At 40.7% G+C, this 25,660-nt stretch overlaps 1 protein-coding gene across 4 annotated transcripts in view; it reads right to left on the bottom strand.

Moving 5' to 3' along the window:
* The window catches only part of DSCAM (DS cell adhesion molecule), a 445,883-nt gene that overhangs the window by 126,391 nt on the left and 293,832 nt on the right, over positions 1-25,660 (bottom strand). For 3 of the 4 annotated variants that reach the window (XM_021527473.3, XM_077781696.1, XM_077781698.1), the window contains exons 10-11: positions 21,450-21,569; positions 16,640-16,813 (exon numbers count right to left, since the gene is read on the bottom strand). In XM_021527473.3, the coding sequence (XP_021383148.2) occupies positions 16,640-16,813; positions 21,450-21,569 (294 nt within the window). The remainder of the gene's footprint in view (positions 1-16,639; positions 16,814-21,449; positions 21,570-25,660) is intronic. The other variant, XM_077781697.1, reaches the window with a different exon arrangement.

The raw sequence follows: 25,660 nt of genomic DNA, 5'->3' as shown, positions 1-25,660 counted from the left end.
TTCTTCATGCCCTCCATGTTTCACTGTGGTGTTGGCATTTTCTGTTGGTTCAGGCTGGGGACACACTGTCCAACGTGGGTGACAGATATTGGCACGTTATTGTAAATCCAGCCCAGGGAGTTTCTGGTATTTAATGTTTGTCACATCCCCCTGAGGGCAGAGCCCCACACGCTGCCCTGCAGGACAGAGCTGGGCAGGGCAGCAGAACATGTGAGAGATAAACAGAATAAACAACCTGGAAACCAGCACAGACCAATTATGGCTTCTGCTTTGGCAGCGGGGCTGACAGACAGAGACTTTCTACAATCTCAGAATCATTTAAATATCACAGATTCTGTCACAGGAGAATAATCTTGTTTTTCATTTTGGTGGTGAAAGAAAAAGAGGAAAACCCAAAATATAGAGCTCAATAAATCTGCACTTGAGTTCAGAAGAAAAATCCACAGAGTTCAGGAGGAAAAATGCAGGAGGTGGTAATGCTGCCAAAATCCATGGATGGCAAAAAGGGGGAGTTCAGTCCTTCTTAGTGAATAGCTCTGCTATTCTGTCAAAAGCAGGGGCCAGGGGCTTGAAATTTTTGCTGTATCATGGAAAGGAAGAAAATGAGATTGCTCAAATGAGGCCTCATGACTGATATTCTGTTCCCACAGAGGTCTGGAGCAACTTTGGCACTGACTTTCACTTGAGCAGCATTTAATTTGCTAAAATAAGAGTTACACTGGCTAGTTTCTTACAGTCTTAATACCCAGTCCTGATACAAGCTAAAAGGGAGGTGCTAAAGGAGAATTAAACTGTAGGATATTAAAAGGACTAATTCCTTTATTTTTAATAAATAAGAGAAAATAAAAGTCTCCCAAGGTGCTTAATATTGCCTATTACTGTGCATATCCTGAATTCATGACTAATGCACTGTAATTCAGTCACAGGATATGCTTTACACAGTGCAGTGCTGCATTATGTGCTGCACTTCAGATGTTCAAGATCTTAATTTTTTGTCTCTTCAGTATCCCTCACCCAAAAGCTAATGACAAATTCTGTCGTGATGGTATTTTTTATGATACACATAGCTGTGACACATGATAATTTCACAATCATTTTGAGACACCATGTGGTTTCTTTTGACATTTTGTGACAGGCTGTGTTATCAAGCACAATTGTTTGCACAGGAAACAACTGTAGCACGTGGTCCTTGGGACATTATGTTATCTCCTGATAATGATGTCATTAACATGTGTATACTATAATTAATGACTACAAGAGCGATTCATTTGAGTAAGGCTTATGAATCCATTTCATCTAAAAAGGGAAAGAAAACCTATAATCATTTGGGCTCAGATCCTGAAAGCTACTTACTTGCAACCTGCTGCAGCTACGCTGGGTGACCCGTTAATTGAGGCATATTAACCAAGAAGCATTTATTTCTCAGTTATATTACAGAAGCTTGGATTAGAATCATTATCATAATGATTGTTCTAATAGAGATCAGTGAGGGAAACAGGAACCTAGCAGTGCTCCAAACCCCTTTGTCACCCAATCTCCTACCGAGGGGAGCCAGGAAACAATTACAGTTCATCAGTGTGCACGGTGAAATAATGAAGCTGGAGACGTGGAGAGCAAACCCTCTGCAGCTCAGGCTGTCCCCTCCTGCTCCTGCAGCCCCAAGACAGAAAACACTCTCCTTACATCCTTGTCCGCATGGAAAGCAGGCTGTCACAGGCAGTTCACACATATGAAGCATTTTTAGGTAAGAATCACAGAATTACAGAGTGGTTTTGTTGGCCTTAAAGCCCATCCAGTGCCACCCCTGCCATGGGGACACCTCCCACTGTGCCAGGCTGCTCCAGCCCCAGTGTCCAACCTGCCCTTGGACACTTCCAGGGATGGGACAGCTTCTCTGGATACCCTGTGCCAGAGCCTCACCAACCTCACAGTAAACAATTTCTTTCTCAAATCTAACCTATTTTTTCCTTGTTCCAGTTTGAAGCAATTCCCTCTTGTCCTGTCACTCCAGTTCCTGATGAATTGTCCCTCACTGGCTTTCTCGTAGATTTTTGCTGCCATATTTTTGCCAATATATTTGATGGCTCAATGTCTTGATATAAGTCCTGCCGTGGTTTAGGTGTAATGTTACCACAAACTCAATTCTGCTTCTCACTGCTTAGAGCTTCCCAAGAAAATAAGATATATTCAGACCACCAAAATTTGCTTGCAAACCTGATAATCCACTCCTCTCCCTTAAGGCTAAACAAATTGCAGATAGATATTTTTGTGTTATTTGGATTTTCAGAAGGTTCTATTTGAGCATGCAAAGTATTTTCATGGAGATGTTTGCATGCAGGAGCAGCCACACAAAAACAGCTGTGAGTGAATAAAATTTCAACCTGCCACAGCTGCAGTGCTCAGGAAAGCTTCCTACAACATGTCTACAGAAATTATGAGACTGGATCCTTGGGAAGATGCTTGAAAATTGTCTTTGTGCAGAAAAGCTACAACTGGTGAAAGCTGGATCATGCTGGATCCTCCAGAAAGATTAAAAAAAGGGCAGGAGGAAGCCAGGGAAACATGGGCTGAGCTGCTCCTCAAAGCTTAAATTCTGAGTGGGGTTCAAATGCTCAGAGGTCTATCTGGGCTTTTCCAGAATAGAGGCGGTCGGGTATTTTCCTGCCAAACAGAATCATCAAACTGGTTTTTGGGGTTTTTTTAGTTTGTTTGTATTGTTTTGTTTTGTTTTTTGAGAGATGGTGCTGCATTCTGTTGGCTCCTTTTCTCTTTTATGGACAGCAGTCCAGAGGACCCAGCACACCCCTCCTGTCCAGGTGTTTCAGAACTATGCAAAGTCAATCTCTGTGACTTAAACTGCCTTTTACATGTAATTTTCATACAGTCACCGTATGGATTATGAGTATATGCACCAATAATTATTTATATGCAACATTAATTTTGCTCTGGGATTTGAAACACTAAACACGTGTGTACTTAGTAGCCTTTCGTACATTTAACCTCCAGAATAATCATCACTGGATTTACTTCAGTGTGCACTAGATTTTTTTAGATAAAGTAAATAAAATAACTGTGTATTTTCATGATGTAAGCTACAAAATACATGTGAGCTTTTAAAAGTTAAGAAATGCAAAGTCAGAATTTTAGGACTAGTAAATTAGATCAATAATTTCAAGAATAGTAAATTTGAGCAATGTTAACAACAGCGAATGTAAGAGACATAAGAAAGGAGTTAACACACAGAAATGCTTCTCTCTACCTTAAAAATATGTTTTTTTTCTGTATTTGTACATGCATGTTCCATACATGTACTGTTGGATTTTAAAAATACTGTGATTATATTAAAAATAAGCAAAGTATGATTATTCCTCCTAAAGCTCCTGATTCAGAACTAAATGTACTTTTTTTTCCAGGCAAAAAATAAGAACTGGAAAGCCTAATCTTGCTCTACAGGAACCTTATATGAATCAATGTCTACAATTCTAATATTATTTAATTTTTAATTACATTATTTTTGTAATTGTTTCTTGTAACATCCTTTATGACAACATCTGAAAGAGAGGGAAGGGAAGGGAAGGGAAGGGAAGGGAAGGGAAGGGAAGGGAAGGGAAGGGAAGGGAAGGGAAGGGAAGGGAAGGGAAGGGAAGGGAAGGGAAGGGAAGGGAAGGGAAGGGAAGGGAAGGGAAGGGAAGGGAAGGGAAGGGAAGGGGAGGGGAGGGGAGGGGAGGGGAGGGGAGGGGAGGGGAGGGGAGGGGAGGGGAAGAATAAAATTTGATTTAAAGCAAACAGAAAATTTTCTTCTCAAGATCATTATTTCCATAATGATAAATGTGCCTGTTTAGGTATCCAATGGTACTGGGGGAAAAAAAAAATCCACTTGCTTTATGGGGAGAGACAAAAAAGGGTACAGATACCCTTGACTCAAACCAGTGGGATGGTTGATAACACTTAATATATTCTGACTTCTCCTTTTCTGGGTATGAAAGCAATTGATGCTCTGTGAGTGTGCAGCTCCTCAAGGTCACTCACATCTCAGCATCTTTGAAGTGCTCCCCTGGGTTAGTTTACATCACTCTGCATCAGAGATAGGCTGACACACTGCTAAGCTGAGCTGCTTTGGTATCAGCAAGCTGGGAGTATGTGACAAATCCCTTAAAAGCACTCAAACTCCTGTGCATTCCGAGCTAAAATATCCCTGGATGGCCCCAAGTTAAACCCCTGGTTGGTGCTTCCAAGCTCCTGCATTTCACAGGTTCAGCTTGCTCAAACTCAAGAGCTGAAGCAAAATTTGCTTCAGGCTTATGTTTTGAGCTTCATCTGTCTGTTCTTTTATCTCCTGCTTTTGGAAGTAATTGTAACAATGCTGCAAAAAGTCAACTCTTGCTCCAGAAACAGCGTCCACGTGAGAGGTTTAGAGTTACACAGCTAAGCCATGATGCCATTGGAATAAGATGGAGTAATTAGCAAAGGAAGAAATAATATGGAATTTGGACAAGATCTAAGGGACTTCTTGGGAAAAGCAGCATACTGGATGTGTATTTTAATATTTACAAGCACATTTTTAACATCTGAAGGCTTGCTGGGTGTCAGCAAGGCCATGGTAACTGCCCAGGTTTACAAGCCTGCCCCACAGCAAATGAGAGGAAATTCAACCTCCTTAATTGTCAGGTAATTAGTTTGCCCATGCTCATGCTCAGTAGACACTGGGACACCCAGCACAGCCCAGCAGCTGCCAAGCCACTGCTTTGTACATTTGAGCCTCCTCATTCAGAAGACAGACTGATTGATTCTGCTCCTGGGCCTTGACAAGTGAAATAAGCAGATAACAGAGGGTAAAAGCAGATCACAGCCAAGGAAAAACCATCCTATCCAAGTTAAATAGTGCTTGTGCCAGCCTTCTCCTGCTGGCCAGGTTGTTCTCTCCTTTCTCATGTTTTGAATACCTCTTTAAGCATTTCTTGGAGGTCTTCCACACGGAGAGGTTTAAGAACCCAAAGGGACAGAGTTGACACCTCTGTGTAATGCCTTATCTTCATCCGATATGCAAATAAAACTCACAAGTCTTCATTCACAGCTCTCTCCACTGGGGAGCTCCCTGAAATAGGACTGGGAACATTCGTGGATGCTACAGGGAATCGGCAAAAACTCCTGAGGGCACCCAGGGATTTCTCCTGCACAAAAATCTCTCCTCACTGGTTAGGTGCATTCCCATTTTCCTTAAAAGCCAGGCACTTCAATTAACTCTTATTTAAATCTCAGACCTGGGCATTTAGCAAGTGGTAATTGTATTTTCCACAATATGCAACCACTTATGGAAAGTCTGTTCTCCCTTATTTCAGCTCAGCAAGTCACCACTTAAAAATCTGATAGCAGGAGATTTGCCTTGCTCAGAGTGTGGGTTTATGGCTGTTAGTGCATGGCAAGGAGCCAGCCCCTTCCAGTTGTAAATGCAACATTTAGGTTGCATTGCAAAGTAAGACAAAAGTACAGCAGAGTGCTGCTTTCTTGCAGAGCACTCACAGTAATAGGCACTTATTTTAAAAGCCAATTTTGAGATAAGACTGCAGGAATAAGATCCTGTTGCATTATTGTGTGTGTACCTGTGGGCAATTAACCCAAATCAATGGCTAGTAATTAAAAGCCAGGAAAAAGAATCATCTAATAGATGCTCCTTCTACTGCTCTGATGATTTGCAAGAAAATAGACTTATGCAATAGCTCTATTTTCTGTATCTTTCTGATTTTGTGTTCACAAGTTTATATCATCTCACTTTCAGAAATGACATTAGATCCTTTGCAAGGAAAGAAATGGAAGCAAGAGAACAGGATTGTTTCTCGGGTCATATCTATCAATATGGCAAGTCTATTCATAGAAAAATGTTCCTGTTAGGTCACTGATGATGTGATTTTAGAGTTTATTTTAACTAATATGAGAAAAGTTCAGGATGGGGAAGCAGAACAGAGAGAACTTGCAGTGCTGACTGAAAGCCAGGCCATTGACTTTGCTGCTTTACCATTCATTCCCAAAGGATTACAACATTTGCTGAAGGACTTTCTCTTGAAAGTTTAAGCCAAATTTGAAGACAACAACAACAAAACCCCCAACCTAAGCCAAATCTAACCAACATATATTTAATTTCCTAAATAGCCATCCTCTTTGCTGAGCATCCTTCAGCAGATCACTGGTTACATGAAAGACAACTGTGTCCACACTACTTCTATAAATCAGGGCTTTGATGAGAAAAATATCTGTAGGAGCATATTGAAGATGCATTTCTTTAGGTTGATCTACCTTTGGGGATTAAATGTCACCAAATCACCAACAGAACCCAAGCCATTCAATGATTCTGTATTTCTGTGTTGTGAGTGGTCACACATTCATGCACATGGACACAGAAATATTGGTAATTGAGGCCTCTAATTTCCATAGATCAAACACAGCAAGAGATCTTTCACAGCCCAATAGCATTTTTTTTTTTGCAAAATTATGTCTAGGAAATCTCACCAGAAGTTTCATTTGTAAAAGCAGGGTGTTTAAATATCAATGCCAATCCCTGCACACACTGGGCTGCTCCCATCACCTGAGAACACAACACCCTGTACAAGGGAATTTTAAAGGAAAAAACCTCTTTCACAAGTCAAGAATAGTGGTTGGAGCTAGAAAATTTATTTCATCCCTGAAAGATCATTTCTGCTTTCTGAATTTGGTGCTATGCTCACCTACATCTATAAAATTACAAAACGTTGCTTTCCCAGGGCAGGAATTTGTCCAGGTGGAAGTTAGACACCAAATTATTGATGACAGAGGATCTAAAATTATTGTCACAAAGATACATAACTGCCTGGATGACCCAGTTCCTACATGATCAAATATTCCAACTCAGGACTGGAAAAGAAAACAAAAATTGGATGTAAGAATAATTATTTTTTGTCCTAATGGAGACAGTTAAAAAAAATGGATAGGGTTAGATTAATCATAAGTAATTAGGCCAACAGTGAGAGCTCATTCTTTCATTATCTCCTGGTTTGACAGACCAAATCGATTCATTCCTCAGCCCTGCAGGATTCTAATAAGATTTATCTAAAAATGGAGCCATGCTTCTTTGCTTTTTTAGTTATCTGTACTATGAGACCACTCAGAAATCAATTGCCATGGCCATAAGTGGACACGTCCTTTTTTTCTTTCTCCTCTCAAGAAAGATAAAAGCAACATATTCAGATTTGTTCAAGCATCTCACACCCTACAAATATTTGAATGTGCAGTAGGGTGGGAGCTCACATGCACTGGGTGAATCCCAGTGGTCAGGGAGGGGAATGGGGCGAAGAAAACAGATTGCTGAAAGAAAATCTGCATTTGCAAATCCTTTTTTCTGCCTTAAATTGCCCCGAGTGTAGCATCTTCACCTTGCAGGCAGCTCTTCTTCCCACCTTGCATTTTTAATCCTTTTGTGAGCCCCCCCAGATAGAAACTTAATTTGTGTTTATGATGATTATCACAGACTCTATGCACTGTTTTCACACTGAGCACCACTGTAAGATTTTCACAGAGGAATGCAAAGTCACCACACAATTTTTGGAAAATTATTTTTAAGATGAAAAGAAAGTACTACCAAAAAAAAGACTCTTTATGTTTGAAGGCAAAATTGCTTTCCTTAAAAAAAACTTAAAGTTGCACTGATGGAAGCAACTGTAAAAGATCATCTTTGTCTGATAGTGACATGTGATATTATCTTTTAAAAGAAATAAACTCTTATCAAAAGCATAAAATATTTGCATATAAACTACCTTTTTTTACAATTTTCTTTTGCTGCAGGAGAATTATACAGAAAAATGTAACTGACGTGGCATCTGTGTCACTTGATACTCAAATGTAGTTTATAGTCTACATATTCAGATATTGTGAAATCATTTTTACTATTTTTGTTATAGCTCACTATAGGTTTTCTTTCTTCAAATCAACAATAAAGATAAACAATATTAATAAATAAATAAAATTAAAAACTATAAAAAATTATGATGCAGGTCCTATGACAGCATTCAATAATTTAAAAATAGTGAATAACCTTTTGAAATGTAAGGTTTTTACTGGAAAAGACAGTGGCTAAGTCATTCAAAGTGCAGAAGAATCTGATATATCAGAAGAAATATAATTTAGTACTCTGCCCTCTATTTTGGCTGTTCAGAGAGCATTCTGCAAATCCTAAACTCATATAAAATAATAATGGGGAGTTCTGAGGTTTTGTCCTGCTGGAAAAGGGTTACTTTCTAAATGAGATGTACCTTAAAGTTGGCAAGACTAATACAGACAAAAAGAGATGAGGGAAAAGGAAAAGGAAAAGGAAAAGGAAAAGGAAAAGGAAAAGGAAAAGGAAAAGGAAAAGGAAAAGGAAAAGGAAAAGGAAAAGGAAAAGGAAAAAAAGGACAGTTCTGTAAGAGCTACCTTTTCTGAAGTGGAAATAGTCACATGCACTGCATATATCCACTAATTTAATTTACATCCCACAATTGCTTTACAATGCTCTCTTGATTTAAGTTTATTTAATCTTTGTTAGCAAGACATAGACACAACTTTTGATGACACTGCAAATATAAAAATAATCTGCAATAGATCCTGCATTCACTTCCTCCCTCAGAAGCCAATATTAAACCCATCAAACACACTGCAAACAACTCCCACCTCACAAATGAAACTAATGTATTCACAGCAGCATTTGTATTTTAAAATATTACTCAGAAAAATTAGTAGGTTTCATAGCATAAATGTACAGATCTAAGTATTAAATAAAGGTAAATATTCAAGAAAAATCAAGACTGTAAAGTTCTATCCATGCTATATTTGAAACCCATTTTATTCAGATAAACAGTAAACATCAACACTGCATTGTGGGCATGGTTAGTGATTAGTCATTACTCCTGTACCACAAGAATTGAAGGAAAAAAGAAATAACTTAGAACACTGTCCTAACACTATTTGTATTAGCATCTATTTTGTGCACCTGACTTTGATATTTAGAAACACTTTGCGATTTTAAGAAAACATCAGAAATAAATATATTTGAAGAATTTTTATTTTGTAAGAGTCGTGTGTTCCGACAAGAATTTCTGGGATAAATGTCCATATGCAATCATTGTGTTGTCCTCAGCACAGCAGGGCCAGGAGCTCCTGGAGCTGAGCAAGGGCCTGGAGCAGCTCCAGCCCAGGAAAGGCTGAGGGAGCTGGGGCTGCTCAGCCTGGAGAGAGCCCCAGGGAGAGGGGCTGAGCCCTGGGTGTCCCTGTGTGTCCCAGTCTGTCCCTGTGTGTCCCAGTCTGTCCCTGTCTGTCCCTGTGTGTCCCAGTGTGTCCCAGTCTGTCCCTGTGTGTCCCTGTCTGTCCCAGTCTGTCCCTGTGTGTCCCTGTGTGTCCCAGTCTGTCCCAGTCTGTCCCAGTCTGTCCCAGTCTGTCCCTGTGTGTCCCAGTCTGTCCCAGTCTGTCCCTGTGTGTCCCAGTCTGTCCCAGTGTGTCCCAGTCTGTCCCAGTCTGTCCCAGTCTGTCCAGTCTGTCCCAGTCTGTCCCTGGCTGTCCCTGTGTGTCCCTGTGTGTCCCAGTCTGTCCCAGTCTGTCCCTGTGTGTCCCAGTGTGTCCCAGTCTGTCCCAGTCTGTCCCAGTCTGTCCCTGGCTGTCCCTGTGTGCAGGAGGTCAGAGCAGCCCCAGGCTCTGCTCCAGGCCCAGCGATGGCCCCAGAGCCCCGGGCAGGGGCTGAGCCCAGCAATTCCCTGCACAGGAGGCACAACTTCTGCCCTGGGCAAAAAAATTGTGAACAAGACTCAAGGGGAGGTTCAGGCTGGAGATCTAGGAAAGGCTCTTCCCCCACAGGGTGCTGGGGTACTGAACAGGCTCCCCAGGGCAGTGGCCATGGCCCCAAGCCTGCCAAGAAGCTCAAAAAGGGTTTGGACAACACTCTCAGACACAGGGTGTGACTCTTGGGCTGTCCTGTGCAGGGCCAGAGGTTGGGCTGGATCATCCTTGTGGGTCCCTTCCAGCTCAGGATATTCTTTGATTCTAAATGATTCTAAACCACCAGTAAGAATAATTCCCAGAATATTTCCTCCCAGTTTAGAACATTTTGGGATTATCGCTTATTGCATTCAAGCACAGCAGTGTTTGAAGAATTGTGCCAAATACAATGTACTGACATTTGTACTTTCTCAGTGATGGTTATTTTGAATGGATTATCTGTCTAGCTGGTATCAATCCCTGCCACACCACCACCTCAGATGAAGGAGTAGATCAAATTTTATTTTCAAGTCTTGTTTCAGCAGTGTTCAGAGACAGAGGAGCTGCAGCCCTTGATCTGAAATGATCTCTGGCAGTTTTCTGACCACAGCTGGCCAAACCTGGACACAGAGTTCATTGCAATCTGAGAGCCACGTAATGCCTCTGAATAAAGTGGTAATTTAACAGAACACAAGAAATATTAATGTTGAGGAAGGACAGCATGCTAAAATATCTGTGGTTTTTATAGTAGTAATCTCTTCAAGAAAGGGAGAAAATAAAACATCAGTTTCTGAATCCCATCCCTTATGAGACTTTCAAAAAACCACAGAGATATGAAGGCATTTGAAAGACTAAATTGTTACAATTTTCTTAAACTGATTATTCATCAGGAGAGCCTCAACAGCCTGGATCCAGTATGAAAATCTCTCCAGAAAGAAAACTTCTGAAAATAAACCTCACCCATGCTCCCTTTTGAATGTTGACATTTGGGCATCAAAAAGCTGAGAGAGACAGCTTATTTGGGGAAAAAAACAACAAAAAAAAAGGCAATAAATATGATAGTGTTCATACAGCAGAGTCTGTGTGCACTTTGTGGGGGAAAAAATCTGCTTCAACTTTCTGCTGGAAACATTGCTGTGCAACCAGCCTTGAAGAGCAGAAAAAGGGCTGCTATATTGTTCAAAAAATATTTATTAAAAAAATAAAAATAAAAAGAAAGAGAGAGAGATAGAGAGGTTCTTACCTCTCCTCTTCTCCTTAAATGAGAGCATTGCAAAGATTTGCATACAAACCCACTTGAGTATTTGTGCTGCAGCACATCTGGCAATTATCTTACAAGAGAATTGCCATGGGCTTGGCGTTACCGCGAGGAGCGGGGAGCATCCGAAGGCACGGGAGGAGAGGGATATTCCAGCCTTCTACCAGCTACCTTGAACATACTTCATGTTTAATTTCCCTCTGTTGCCAGAGGCGCTGTGTTGTTATGACAGCTGATCTGCCATGGAATAGCTGTAAAGGAAAATCAACAAAGGATCGCTCCAGCGATTCTTGGCGCAATTTATCGGCGCTCGCGTCTGGCGGCTGCCACTGCCTGTCGGGGTAATGACACATGATGGGTGATTAAAGTGCAAGTCCCTAAATCAAAGCTGTGCCAGCAGTTTGAAGAGGTAGAGAACAGCATTTAGACCCCCGTTCTTCTCTCGTTGTGGGAGGACCTCGTTAGGGAAAGAAACGGGATGTTTTGTTAACAAGAGGGAGCGCTTGCATCCGGAAACATCTTTTGTAGTTCCAGGATTCACTCATGGTGTCCTTTAGACTGTGCATTTCATGAAAATAAACAACTAGAGTCATGAAAATAAACAATTAGGGTCTTAGGATCATGGAACACTTTGGGTTGGAATGGACCTTAGAGATCATTGGGTTCCAACTGCCCTGCTGTGGGTAGGGACAAAAAATTTAAACATAAAAGGCATTAAGTTCATCACCACTGACTTGGAGTTGGGCAGTTTAGTCACAACCTCATGTTTAACACAGTTTTTACCTTCGATTGCCAAGAAATTGGTGGTAAAAGAGGGAGAGAACTGCCTGTCATGAGGGTAAGGGCAAAGGTGGGCAAGGGCGGCTTACCAGCTCAGCAGGAAGGACTGATTGGGGCATGAGAGTAGCTGCAATTCAAGGAAATTATTTTTTGTTTTCCTTGCCTTTGCCCCACTCTTTCATTCTCAGGACACATGCAAGCCATCTAGCTAGAAATTTTACCAATTTTGGCTAAATTTGTCCATTTCATGAAAGTGTCCCCTACTTGAGATAACTGCAAAATAAGGATGAAGAGTCAAATAAATTAAAAACCCTTAAAAAATGACAGAATGTCAGAAGAAGAAAGCAGTAAATCAGGGCACACAAAAAGAGAAGGGAGCTTTTGTTTTGTTTTGTTTTGTTTTTCTACAGAAAATAGTATTTACAGACCATGGGACTGTGAGAAAAATGGAGCAAAGAAAGATTAAGAAATATCAAAATAACTTGGCTCAGGTGAATTTGACATAGCATTATTGCTGTCCTTCTTATAAGTGTTTTTTGGAGGTATTAGAGACAGTGATTTTAAGCTTTCTTTACCACATATCATGGATAATCTATCTTTGCACATGTAGAACAGGCAATGCCACCCTTACTGACACCTTGTAGGATACATGCATTTTAATGAGAAATTGGCTTTTTATACACAAACAAAAGTAGCAGTTGGGCTGATCTCAACATTCCTGTGCTCTCAGCAAGGAATTATTTTCCCAAAGACTAAAATGAGCATTTAGAGGCACCCTGGTGAGCAGAGCACAGTGAGTTCTCCATCACAGCTTGCTGGCTTTGCTGCTGGTGTCACAGCAGAGCAAACTCTGGTCACATGGAAATTGTCCCTTTATCTTGCCTGGATAAAGCTTCACAGGCAGAGCTTTCCATCCATCTCAATAAACAAATGCTGCACTGCTTCAGCCATATGGTGGAACAACTGTTAGCTTGAAGAGGAGAAAAGAGCTCCACACCACTCAGTCTCCATCCATAAGCATCTTCTGCGTTTATTTGTGTTTGTAACCAATGTTATATTTTATTTATTTTGCAGTAGCATGTGTGATTGAGGTCTCTTTGAGTTCTCTGAGGATGGTGAGGAACAAATCTGGCCTGGAGGAGGTCATGGTCAACACAGCCTCCACATTTTACCAGTTTTACCAGGCTGCCTTTCCCCAGAAGCCTCTTCTGTTATTCCATCAGCTTTCGTCATAGGCAACAATTTTTAAAGTTGGTTTTTTTTTTAGAAAAAGCCTAAGTGGTGAAACTCGGCGCTGAAAGAATTAGCTGGGATTAGCATGTTCCTGCTGGAAGGAGCTGTGGATCTGACTGACAGCTTTAGGTTTATGTATTAAACACATATAATGCCAATAGCTAAGAAGCATATTTGAGGGGAAAGTGAATGAAGCAATTCTCTTTTCTTGGCAGACAGGATTTGTTGGAAATGTTTTGATAATCAGATTAAAACTTGTGAGGCTCCACACTGTCACAAAAAGAAGTGATAGATTTAAGAAGGGGCAGGGCTAACGTGGTTGCCTCCAACAGATTATTTACACAGGAATATGCAGGCCTTATTGCAAACTTGCTTTTCAGGAGGTAATTTTTTCCAGGATACCATTCTATCACATTATATACAGCCCCTAAAGTGGAATTAAGAAATGTGACATTTATTCAGATGAAGGCAGGCAGTCTGTTTTAAGCAGTCATCTCTTCCCCTGTGACTCCCAGGCAACCTTTAAATAATTTTAGTTCTTCCCTTCATGTTAAAAGCTCATTATCCTTTATAGAAATTCTTCAGAAGTCTTCTCATCCCAAGCACTAGGAGTCATTTCTCAAGACAGCACTAGATTCCTTGTTCCAGATCTCTCATAACTTTTTATTGTTGTGTGTCTTAGTGAATATGGAATTTGGGAACTACTAATGCTTGAATCACAAGAAGAAAAAAATTCACTGGTCATGATTTTTATGTCCATTCCTTGAAAAGAAAGTGAGTAGGATAATAGCTGCTAAATGAAAATTTTCTGTCCTGTGGTTCCTGATTCAGCATTGATGCTGGCAGCTTGCTCTTTTCACATTTCTGAGGGTATTCCTGAAACCTCCCTTCCTCTCTTTCTTTTTTCTTTCCTTTTTTCTTTTCTTTTTTTCTTTTCTTTTCCTTTTTCTTTGAATTCCCTTCTCATGCAATCTCCCATTTGCATGAGAATTTGGATCAGCTCCTCTGACACCAGGGTGTCACTCAACAATAACTGAAGCACTAGATAAATGTATATTTGGAATTATTACAATTACCCCCTTAGCACTAAGGGTCTTGTTAAGCAAGCCAAGCTGGTTTATAGCTTGACATGGGTTTTTACTAAGAAAAAAAATCCATCCACTTTAGATGTAGCAAGTAATGGAAACAGATTAAATCAATTTTCATCCTGAACTACTAAAACAAACAAACAAAAAAAAAACTCCTACTCTCTTTTGACAAAAAAAGGTCAACATCCTTTTTGTTTAGATACAGGTGACAATGGAAATTCTGGAGGAGTAAAGCATCAGCTGATTTAAGAGATTTTTTAATAAGATCTATGAAAGATAAAACTTTATCCAGAAGAGTTACTAACAGAGTAGATAAAAACTTCTATCAGACATGGAGGAGAAGAATCTCCTGTGCACGAGTGGGTTTATTTCCAAGTTCAGGGATGGCATCAGGGATTAGCACCTGCATGCATGAAGTACTTGTGGCACAAGGAAAAAGAAGTGAAGGAATTAGGTGTAAAGGGACTGCTGAGGGCCAGTCTAATTTCATGATCAGTGACCAAATCCATCTAAGCCACTCTGCTTTTTCTATCAGATTTGAGCTACTACTCTTGAATAATCCATCAATAGACTAAGGAAGGTGGGAAGGCAATTTGTCACAAGGAAAACACAAAAATATGCATCAATGCTAATCCTTGTTTATATTTTGGGAGCTGTTTCTTACTTACCAACTCTATCACCCAGAAACAACTGCATGGGCCAGGTCTCACCCTCTACCTCTGCCTAAAGAAGGCTTTTAGGGTGACCTTGTGGAGAAGGATCAACCAATCAAGAATACCATGTGTTTCATGAAGGAAGACCAAGGTTTTTTTATCTAGAAGAGGACTAAATTTGAGGACCATGGTCCAGGAACAGGATCCTGAATAACCACACAGAAAGAGGAAACAGTGAGAGAGACGAAAGGCAAATCCAAACCCTCACTTTGGAGTCAGTCCACCTGACTAGGTGCAGATATTACGAGGCACAGTCACACCACCAGAACAGGGGATCCAGCCATAATGCAGCTCTTTTCACCAGAGCATCTTGTCCTTAAGGAGTGTTTGATGGAAGCTAAAGCTCTGCCCCTTCCACGCTCACCCCAGGACCCTCCCAGTGCTCTGGAGTGGACTGGTGTCAGCGTGGGTGTGTGAGGGGCACAGACTGCTCCCTGCTATCTCAGAGCCAGAGGGGTTTTCATTAGATTCAAACAGCAGCTGGCTCCCCAGGGAAGCTCCTGCTCTTATTTGATAAGGGATGCTCTTTTATCACACATGAAACTGCATGCAGTGATCAGACAAGCAGCGTGCACGGCTGCCAAGCAGAGGGAAGCTGGCTCTTGGTAGAATATTACAGCAGTGCCTCGCTCCTGCAAGTGAAGATTGGCCCAAAACCAGCCAGTTCTGCAAACCACAGAAGCTGGAACTTCTACCAGCCCACAGGAAAAATGTCCAATTCAAGTATTTGCTGAAGGGGTCATCATGTTGTTTTTCAGAAGATGAAGTCACTATGGTAAATTAGAGTGGAGGGGACATCGGAGATACTGGGGCTTGCAAATGTTTGACACTCTTAAAATAACTTAGCTATTAATTCTCAACAACAAACAACACCCCTCAACCTGAACAGTAATGGTATAAAGTGCACTCTCCAATAGAGAATAAATTCTATTTTCCTTCCTTTCTGGAAAAAAAAAAAATCTTTTTACTTTCAAGGACAGAACTTCTTCAAGGTAATTGGTATTCCAGAACTTCAAAGCATTCTGTAAATCTTCAAAAACCCTACGAACATGAAAGTACATAGCATGGTAACCTCCTTCAATACTGGTCTGACAGGTCATCTAGGAACATTTGGCACACTGATGTGTTAATAGTCTCTTTTTTCCTCTAGTGAGAGAAATTATATTATCTCTAAACCTTTTTTTCCCATTATATTTCCTCTATTTTCTAAACTGTGTTGATGTTTCTAGGAATTATAGCTAACATGCACTTGAAAACTGGACTGCTTTTGTCTCTTGTGCCTTGAAAGTACAGGTAGGTTGAACTTGTGTAATTAGATGGATTTTCCAAATTGGATGGTAATTTCCAAAAGTTACCTGGCTAAGTGAAAAATAGCTACTGTGGCTGTATCTGAAAAAGATTATGTTGTAATATCTTGTGGTATCTACCTATAGTAATTGTACCTATAGTTTCCATCTATGATAAATTATCTTTTTAATCCACATTTCCTTCAGCATCTGAGATTTATGACAATTTCTGTGAGTGTTTCTCTTTAATATTTTTTTTGGTACCCCTGAACAACTTTCTTCTTTTCCCTTCATGACTCAGGGATAGCTGGTACAAATTTACTTTCCTTCCTCTACCAAACAAAGGTTTTTATGAACCATCCTAATTCCAGGTCTTACCATACACAGCTGAAAGCCAAAATTAAATCAAAAACCAGCAAACCCGACCTCTTCCATCCCAACCCCCTTCCCTCCAAACTAAGGATGCAGTAAAGCCTTTTTTCACTCAATGGCAATATCTGGATCACAGAGAAGTGTTTCAGTTCTTACTTTTAACAGTGAGGTACATGGACTTGCTGACGTCTGCTCCCACATCATTGCTGACCTTGCAGAGGTAGTATCCACTGTCTTCTTCCAGCACATGTTTGATCAGCAAGGAGCCATTTGTGAGCAGCTGGATCCGACCGTTCAGCGCGATCGGCTGGAACTGGGGAACCCCGGCACCTGCAGCAAGAAACCCGTGGAGAATGGTTAAAAAGCATCTCATGTTTTATTTTTAACAAGGGATAAGGTACAGCTTCCTGTTCTTAGAGGCTCAGTGCAGTGAAAATGGCTTTTGACGTCATCAGAATGACGCAGGGTGGTTTGTCATTGTCTTAGGCTGGGGGTGTGTGTGTTCTATTTCCATCTGTCAGAGGTGGGGCAGTTATCTTCTATTCACTGGACAGGTTTTTCTTTATCTCTTCCACAGCCAATCCTCCCTCCAGATCTCTTCTGTCCATGGACCATTAATTATTAATTATCTTCTGTCCATGGGCCAGTGTCGCTGCATGGCTGAGAAAATTCCATCATCCCATGGCGAGATCCCATGGGGAGGAGCCAAACATTCCTACCTGGATATAATCTGACCTGGGAACAGCACAGCAGCCTTTGGCCCCTGCATTCCCAGAGGAGCAGCTTTCTCCCCCTGCATTCCCAGAGGAGCAGCTTTCTTCCCCCTGCATTCCCAGAGGAGGCCAGGCCCATCTCCCCCAGCCCTGGAGCTCCAGGGGAAAACTCCCCCCTTGTGCAGGATCCTGCTCCAGCAGAAGCACAGATGGCACTGCAGGAGGGCTGAGCCCCCCTGGGATGGGACTGCTGCCACCTCCCTGACCCACAGCCTGCCTGGGCCTGCTCTGACTCTGTAAGTGGTTTTTCTTTTTGTACTATTACATTTGTATTTCTTTTTAGTTTTCCTAGTACAGAACTGTTATTTCTGCTCCCATGTCTTTGCCTGAGAGCCACTTAATTTCAAAATTATAATAATTCGAAGGGAGGAGTTTACCTTTTCCATTTCAGGGAAGGCTCATGCCTTCCTTAGCAGACAGCTGTCTTTTCAAACCAAGACAGTTATCCAAACTGAATTCATTGCATGAAAAGAAGGAATGCAGCAGCAGCAATAATTTGCCCATATTAAAGGGGCAAAAGGAGCACAAAGCAGAAGAACCAGGAAGAGGGAGAGAGGAAATGAAGATTTTCAGCCCTTTCATGGGTGAAAAGGCACATTTGTTGTACATTTAGAGGCTGATGAATTATTGACAATTACAGCTGAACAGTCATGGCAGTATGCATCCCTAATGCAAACAGCAAATGAATTTCTTATGACTGAGAGGGATGTTTGCTGTAGTAAACATGGCACACTCAAGGGACCTCTAGGCCCTTGTTTATGAAACCCTGGATAACATGGAAAAGCACATCAGTGACTGTTCCTCTTGTTTCCTGCTACAGCTGATGGACTGGTGACACAAAAAATCTCTGTTCTGCCATGTTTGCAGCCAGGATTTATTGAGACTATTAAAAAACCCCTCCAAAAATACCTAAAACCCGCAAATGAAACAAATAAAAAACAAAAAAGCTCAGACCGCTGATCAGACATTTTTGGCAGCACTGTAAAAGTGGAAGGTTCATAATAACAGGAAGCTAAAGATTGTTGTATTAAGTTTTAAGAAAAAAATCTACTTTTCCTTGGAAATAAGATTCTGAGTTGTTTAGGGAAAAGGAAACAGGATCCTGCTGTACTGTCACCAGAAGTTCATGTTCCTTCAACATTAAAGACTCCCTAAATGTATATTAAAATATATTTATTGTTAAAAAAATAAAAGGGGTTTACAATCTACTTTGTCAGCGGGACATGGGATTTTTCAGGGAAGCCAAAAAGTGCTCTTCTTCAATGGAATTTTCTTACACACTTTCTGTACACAAAGTTAGTATCTGTCAGCATTAATCACTATAAACAGTTGGCTGAGTCAATGCAGAAGGAAATACAGTGAATAATACTATGTGGAATTATTTAGTGTAACATGATGAGCTAGAATGAACACAACATTTAGAATATTAAAAAAAAAACCAGACATGCATATCAAAAGCACTTCTGGTCCTAGAAGAGTTTGCTTTGAGAACTTATGGCTACACTGAAGGCCTGGTGATCAATCCTATGAACTTAAAATTGTTAAAATGATTATGTTTTCTTACAAAATTCAGCTACCATTGATGATTTTTCCCTATTGCAGTCCTATGCATATCCCACTTTTTAGTTTGTCAGGTTTTTTTTTCTTGAACAAGAAATTTTTCCTGTCATTTAGCTGGAATGAACATTTATGCTTTAATAACTGTAGATGCCTGCCATTGATGGCCCACTCACTTCCTGTGTTCCTTCACATGAAAAATTGTGAGAACAATTTAGTGCTCACAGAAAGGAAAGGGCTGATACTCCTGAGGAAAGCTACTGGAAAAACTGGAAAAAAAAAAATCTGTGCAGCAGTTTGCAGATTTCTTAATCTGCACACATGTTTTTACTGCTATTGCAGCCATAGTCCTCCCTGAGCAGGAGAGAATCTTATCCCATACATCTGTGTGGATGAGTCTGAAAGGGGATTTATCCAACTATTCTATGATTCCACCATTCCAAGATGGGTTATTTATCTCCTCACAGTTAATTACAACTCATCTAGCTTGGCTTGTGCTCCTTCAGCCCACAAACAGAAAAAAAGAGAATTATGTCTTTGTGTCCTATATTCAGAATTAAAATCCCACATACCAGTGAGATTATTGGAATTTGGAATTCTGCACCCTTACAACAAACCATAATTTATCAATAAGAGCACAAATAATCTTTCACATGAACTTTTCTCACACTCTTTTTTCTTCAAATACAATTTGGACTTAGATCCTAAGAAAACCAAAAATGGCATGAAGAATTACATAAAGATTTCTTCTCAACGGCACCTCCTTTTGCTTTTTGAGGCGTTAACTTGTTTAGATTGGGTACAAAGATTGCAGAAAATGTTTTTTTTTTGCTAAAACCTACCAGAAGACAGCTGGCCAGAAGACACAATCTATCAGGCAGCCCATTTGAACTAAAAATCAGTCAATTTCCTATGGTTACTGAGGGTCAAGTGGGGCCACTTTTAATGCTCTGTTACATGAGGAGAAAATGTTAAAGCATTATGTAAAGCTCATACTGAATTACTGCTTATGTTAATGGTACCTGACCTTCCTTCTTTGCTGAAAAGATGTGATTGGCCATGTTATCACAAACTTTGAAGTAAGGGGGGGCAAAATGCAGCCAAATGCTGCCAGTGAACCTTGTTGGTTGTTTCAATTAAAGCCGTGTCTGTTCTCTCCCAGCCATTCCTTTCATCCCTTGCCTGCTGAGCTGACACAGGCTCACAGGCACAGCCAGGACATCTCCAGGGCAGAGCAAAACTCCATCCAGACCAGCTGTTGGGTCACTTGGCAAGACCCCAACAGTATGAAATTTTTTTTTAGCTTGGCTGCTGAAGATGAGGTTTGGAATGTGTGAAGCTGCGTTTTTAAGGTTGTTTATTTTTCTTTATCTATAACAGTTTGTTTCTGACTTGCTGAGGTTTAGCTAGTATAGAAGCTATAGCAGTTTTTTTTCTGCCCTAGGCAGCTCCCACGTTATATACTCAAAATTACGTGTACTATGTTTACAATTCCCATACCAATACTTAAAATCTACATTGGACAAGGTGTCCCTATCCTAAACTAATAGAAATGTGTCACTATCACACCAAGACATGGAGGACAAGAAGAAGGAAGAAGAATTTAGGGCATGCACAGATTCCTCTATTTTGTACCCCTGAATTTTATTCTAAAAAATCCTAAAATTCTACTTTTCCACGCTGTGTCAATTTCTTTTTTATATCATTTAAACCTTTTTTTGCTTGTAATTCCTCATATAAGGTTGGCAGCCTCTCCCACGGGCTAAAATTGAATCTACAGGTGTTTTTCATTTGCTGCTAAAGTTCTTGGGCTCTTTGCCAGGGGCTCGAGTCATCTAGGTCAGCCAGAGGGATGCTCTGGACTCTGACAATCAGCCTTGTGTGAGACAGTGACCAGCACTTTGTGCTGGGGTGTTGGGACCCTGGCTGCTGAGAATTTTAGAATTTCTGTGCTGCCAGCACTGACCCCCAGGAGAACACTGCACTGACCTGAGACCGTGGAGAAGCTTCCAAAATTCAATAATAAAACTGAGATTACAGGTGTGGAGTTTGAATGGAAGTGTGTGATAGCACAGGGTGGGAAACTCAGAGTTTAAGGGTTTAGAATGCAGGAATAGATATAAAGCAAGATGGAGGTTTTAGGGCAGAGGCTGCTCCTTCTCCTTCACCTCCTTCTCCATGGGTTTGGGTGGTTTTGTGTAATTGGATAAAAAAGTCCCATTGCGGGCACAGGTGGTTGGGTATTGGGTTAAAAGTAAAAATAATTGAGGTGTCATTTCTTAACTGGACAGTTTATCCTTAAAAGGCCTTGTAGGGGGAGAGAGAGATGGGGCTCCATTTTGGAGTTTGTTGAAGTGCTGCAGAACCCAGGGTTTGTGAGACTGTAACAGAGATAAAAACTGACAAACATCTGAGTCCCAGCAAGAAATATAATCTCGCACATTTAATCTTGGCAAAAAAGAAGCCAAGAATCCATGGAGGAGATAATTTATGAGGAATAAAATACAACTGGTATGTCCCTCATTGGACCCTGCTGCTCCCTGGCAACTTGGAGATTAAAACAGCAACTTATGGGTGAATGGGATGTTATTAAGGCAGAATGAGCCTGTCCCCAGTGGTCCCCACAGGAATCCTACCTTTGGAGTACTTCCAGACAATGGTGGGGACGGGATAACCCTCGGCAGAGCAGTTGAGAATGACGGCTTTCCCATAGATCCCGTCCTGGTCGCTGGGCTGGACCACAAACCTGGGGGGCACTGTGGGAAGGGAGCAAAGGGAGCCATCAGAATTCCAGCAATTTATTGGCAATTTTTGGGTATCTCAAAATGCCAGAGCAGTCACATGCAGAATTATAACATTTCATAGCAAAAAGCGAAAATTAAAACCAGGTTTTCGCTGATCCAGTAACACACTAAGGTTGGTTTTAGCAGATAATTCACTTCCTGTGAACATCCTCAATGTATTTCTTGCTAGGCATGACAAAAACACTGGTCTTTACCAGAAATAAGTTTGTAAGTTTATACCAAAATAAGTTTATAAGACCTTTCCATGGCAGAAGTTAAAAATGGAGCAATAGATGAATCATATTATTGTGGACAGAAAATAAATGCTTTCTACCAAAGGCAGGTTTGTCAGATGTCTAAGAACAATAGATTTTTTCTGTTTTCTTTTTTATAACAGTGAACTAGCAAGCTTTAGAAAAGAAGAATTAGATTTATTGATGTAAATAACCTTAGGAAAAAATGCTTTTATTAGCAATCAAATCACTTCATATTAAAATGAGTGTCTTTGAAGCAAAACTTCTGATAGGACTTTGCCTTCCAACCAGCCAGAAAGGTTCAACACAATTTGCTTGTATTAAGTTGATAAGAAATCTTATTTCAGTGCATCAATGTGAACATACCATTAAACTTATCCCAGAGTAGCATAAAACCACTGCAGTGAGTCTTCCACATGTACCTATTTATTCACAAATGAAATAAGAGCTGCTTATCTCAAGGAAAAGTTCTACATGTTCCAAATACGGGTACACAATGAAGAAAATAACTTGTGACAACACAGGTCCAAAAATTTGACAGGAAAGCCTGATTCTAAATGTCCAAGTCTCAGTAAAACCTAAACATTTGACAAAATCATGACAAAGAGGCTGAAAGTTGTGAAGACTGTGGAAAATCCCATAACTATTTTGAATATTGAAAGAGTTTAATGGTTGTATTATGGTCAGTTAAGGTCACAGTAGTTTGTTGAGCCTCTGCTCTTTGGTTCAGAACATGGAAGTGTAAATATCCAAGAAAAAAAGTAAATTAATTATGGTTTTATTCTACATGTTTTTCATTCTGTCATTTCTCACAGGGCCACGGAGAGTGACTGAACATGGGACACACATTTTTCTTCTCAAATAATTTTTTTTTGCTTTAGTTCAGCAAGACACTGAGATGTAAGGCAGCACAGGAGAAATCCTAATAGTTCCTTGCTCTCCTCATCCCACTGCAAAATTTGAAACCTCATATGTTCTCCAGGTCCAGGCAGTGCTGAATTTGTCTGAAAGTTGAGGAAGACAGAACAAAGGACCCAACTATCCATCCTTGTTCTGTTCCACCCATGAGCTGCCTCTCCAGAAGTGCCAGAAATTAAGAAAGAAAGTTTGGTAAAAGGTTTTAGCACAAGAAAATGCAAGGGAGCACAGAGGGGACCCCAGCACTGCAAATATTTTCCCTGGGGCCTGAAATAGTTATTAATGTCCATAAATGTGGGACTAATTATCCACTGAGAAAATCTGTGCAGCAGAAATAGAGCAAAAGCACCAGTGCTCTAATATATGACCCTCAAGTTTTTTGCAGTATAAGCACTCTCATAATTCATGCAAATATTATCTCTCATTGTGCCAGAGTGTCCCAAGTTCTCCTTAAGGAGGAACAGGAGCTGCCAGTGTTGGTGGGAGTGGGACAGCTCAGAGTTGAAGGTCTGTTGAAGTCCTCTGTGCAGGTTCAGAGACCCCTCCTCAGGACAGCTTCAGCCTTCCTCCCTGTGCCTTCACAATCCAGACTCCCCTCCAGCTTTCTCATTCCACATTCATAGAAAGAGCTGCTTTTTAAAAAAGGACAACAGTCCTCTGGAAGGCAAATAATCCCCTGTCTTAGGCTGGGCACGTGTGTTCTATTTCCATCTGTCAGAGGTGGGGCAGTTCTGTGCTTTTCATTGGGTAGTTTTTGCTTTATCTCTTCCACAGCCAATCCTCCCTCCAGGAGATCTCTTCTGTCCATGGGCCATTAATTATTAATTATCTTCTGTTCATGGCCAGTGAGTATCCCTGCATGACTAAGAAAATTCCATTATCCTAAGGGGAGATGCTCTGCCCAGGGGAGGAGCCAAACATTCCTACCTGGATACAATCTGACCTGGGAGCAGCACAGCAGCCTCTGCCCCCTGCATTCCCAGAGGAGCAGCTTTGTTCCCACTGCATTCCCAAAGGAGCAGCTTTCTTTCCCACTGCATTCCCAAAGGAGCAGCTTTCTCCCCACTGCATTCCCAGAGGAGCAGCTTCCTTCCCACTGCATTCCCAGAGGAGCCCAGGCCCATCTCCCCCAGCCCTGGAGCTCCAGAGGAAAACTCCCCCCTTGTGCAGGATCCTGCTCCAGCAGAAGCACAGCTGGCACTGCAGGAGGGCTGAGCCACCCTGGGATGGGACTGAGCCACCTCCCTGACCCACAGGGGGACAGGGCATTTCTGACTCTGGCAGGGTTGTTTCGTATTACTGCATTGTTAATTTTATTTTTATTTTTCCCTAATAAAGAACTGCTATTCCTACTCCCATATCTTTGCCTGAGAGCATCTTAATTTCAAATTTTTAATAATTTGGAGGGAAGGGTTTACATTTTCCATTTCAGGGGAGGTTCCTGCCTTCTTAGCAGACACCTGTCTTTCCAAACCAAGACATCCCTCTAACTGGACCAAAATGAAAGCTGTTTATTGCCTAACTACAGAAATGCTCTTTGGAACACGGCTGCAAAAAACTAAAGGAACCTGCAGTGATAGAGGCAAATGATACCTCTGTACTAGAAAATATATTTACTGCTGACAAACACTATGGCTTTCCAAATGGCTGCCACGCTGAGAAACATTTATTGTAGGTTATGTTAATTCACAATAGGCAAACATCAAACATGAAATCCCAGCAGCAACAGCTCTGGGCAATCACCAATCCTGTTCTAATTATCTGCTTAGAGAAAACATTTGCTTCAGTAGCTCCTTTCTCACTGTCCTGTGTTCGTTTCATCCCCAAACACACAATGAGGTATTTTCCAAGGCAGGTGAAAAGCTCAGTTAGTTGCACAAATAGATTTGATTTTGTACAACTTGGCATGGTGGCATCAGCTTGTTTCACCTCGGTAGCTGTGAGTAAATTTGTGTTTGCAGCTTCTGAAAAATCAATTACAAGGTGCTTATCCATAAAGATGGATAAAAACCCAACACAAAACACGAACCCACCATTCTTACAGATAAATTATTACAAAAGATGCAATGGAGTGACTGATCATTACTGTCCTCCTCTACCACTGAAGAGTGTGAAGAGCAGAATGTCTTTTAAAATCTGTGTTCCAATACAACATTTTTGTAATTTGTTTTATTTCCCTTCTCTTTGAAAAGCATTTTTTTTATATTCTTCATTTGCTATGGATGATACTGGCAAGAAATGCTAAATTTTCAGGAAATGGTTGTATTAAATGAGTAGACATACATAGAAAGTTCTGGAAAAAGTTAAGCAAGACTGCTTAGTATAGAATAAATGCAGTCAGTCTTTAAAATACTATTTGCATTAAAGTTATCTGCTGAAACACATTTTTTTTGTGTGATTCTATTGGGCATGCATAGAAATGGAAATTCTGCCACATTTTTCCACATCTTTTAAGGAAACACAGAGATATCCATGATGTGTTGTGTCTTTAACACCAACAAACTCTGAACAAGGCTTTTCATCACATTGCTAACACTTTATTTTTCGTTATGTATAAAACCTAATTTTTTGCTCAGATATTCTTGATATTCTCAATTCTAATTATTATTTTTAGTAGAGAACAATACTAGAATGGTATCTGCCAAAATTAAATTTTGCTCTGTAGCTCTAGATGAAGTGTATCATCAGAAATCAGAGAATTTCCTTCTTCGGATCCATAAAAAAAACTTACTTGAAAAACCCAGCCCACACCCAGTAATAGAAACTGTTTCTATGTTTAATAAAGCTTTGCCCATCCTTTCGGACTGGCTATAAAAATGACAACTGCTGCTCTGGTTTTGAAGACACAAATCCTTGCCACTTAGTCTTAAGACTGCCAATAGAAATCTGAAG

Source organism: Lonchura striata, chromosome 2 (assembly GCF_046129695.1).
Source record: "Lonchura striata isolate bLonStr1 chromosome 2, bLonStr1.mat, whole genome shotgun sequence".
Lineage (NCBI taxonomy): Eukaryota > Metazoa > Chordata > Aves > Passeriformes > Estrildidae > Lonchura > Lonchura striata.
Note: the sequence above shows the minus strand (reverse complement) of the source record. Positions and strands in the feature narration are given on the sequence as shown.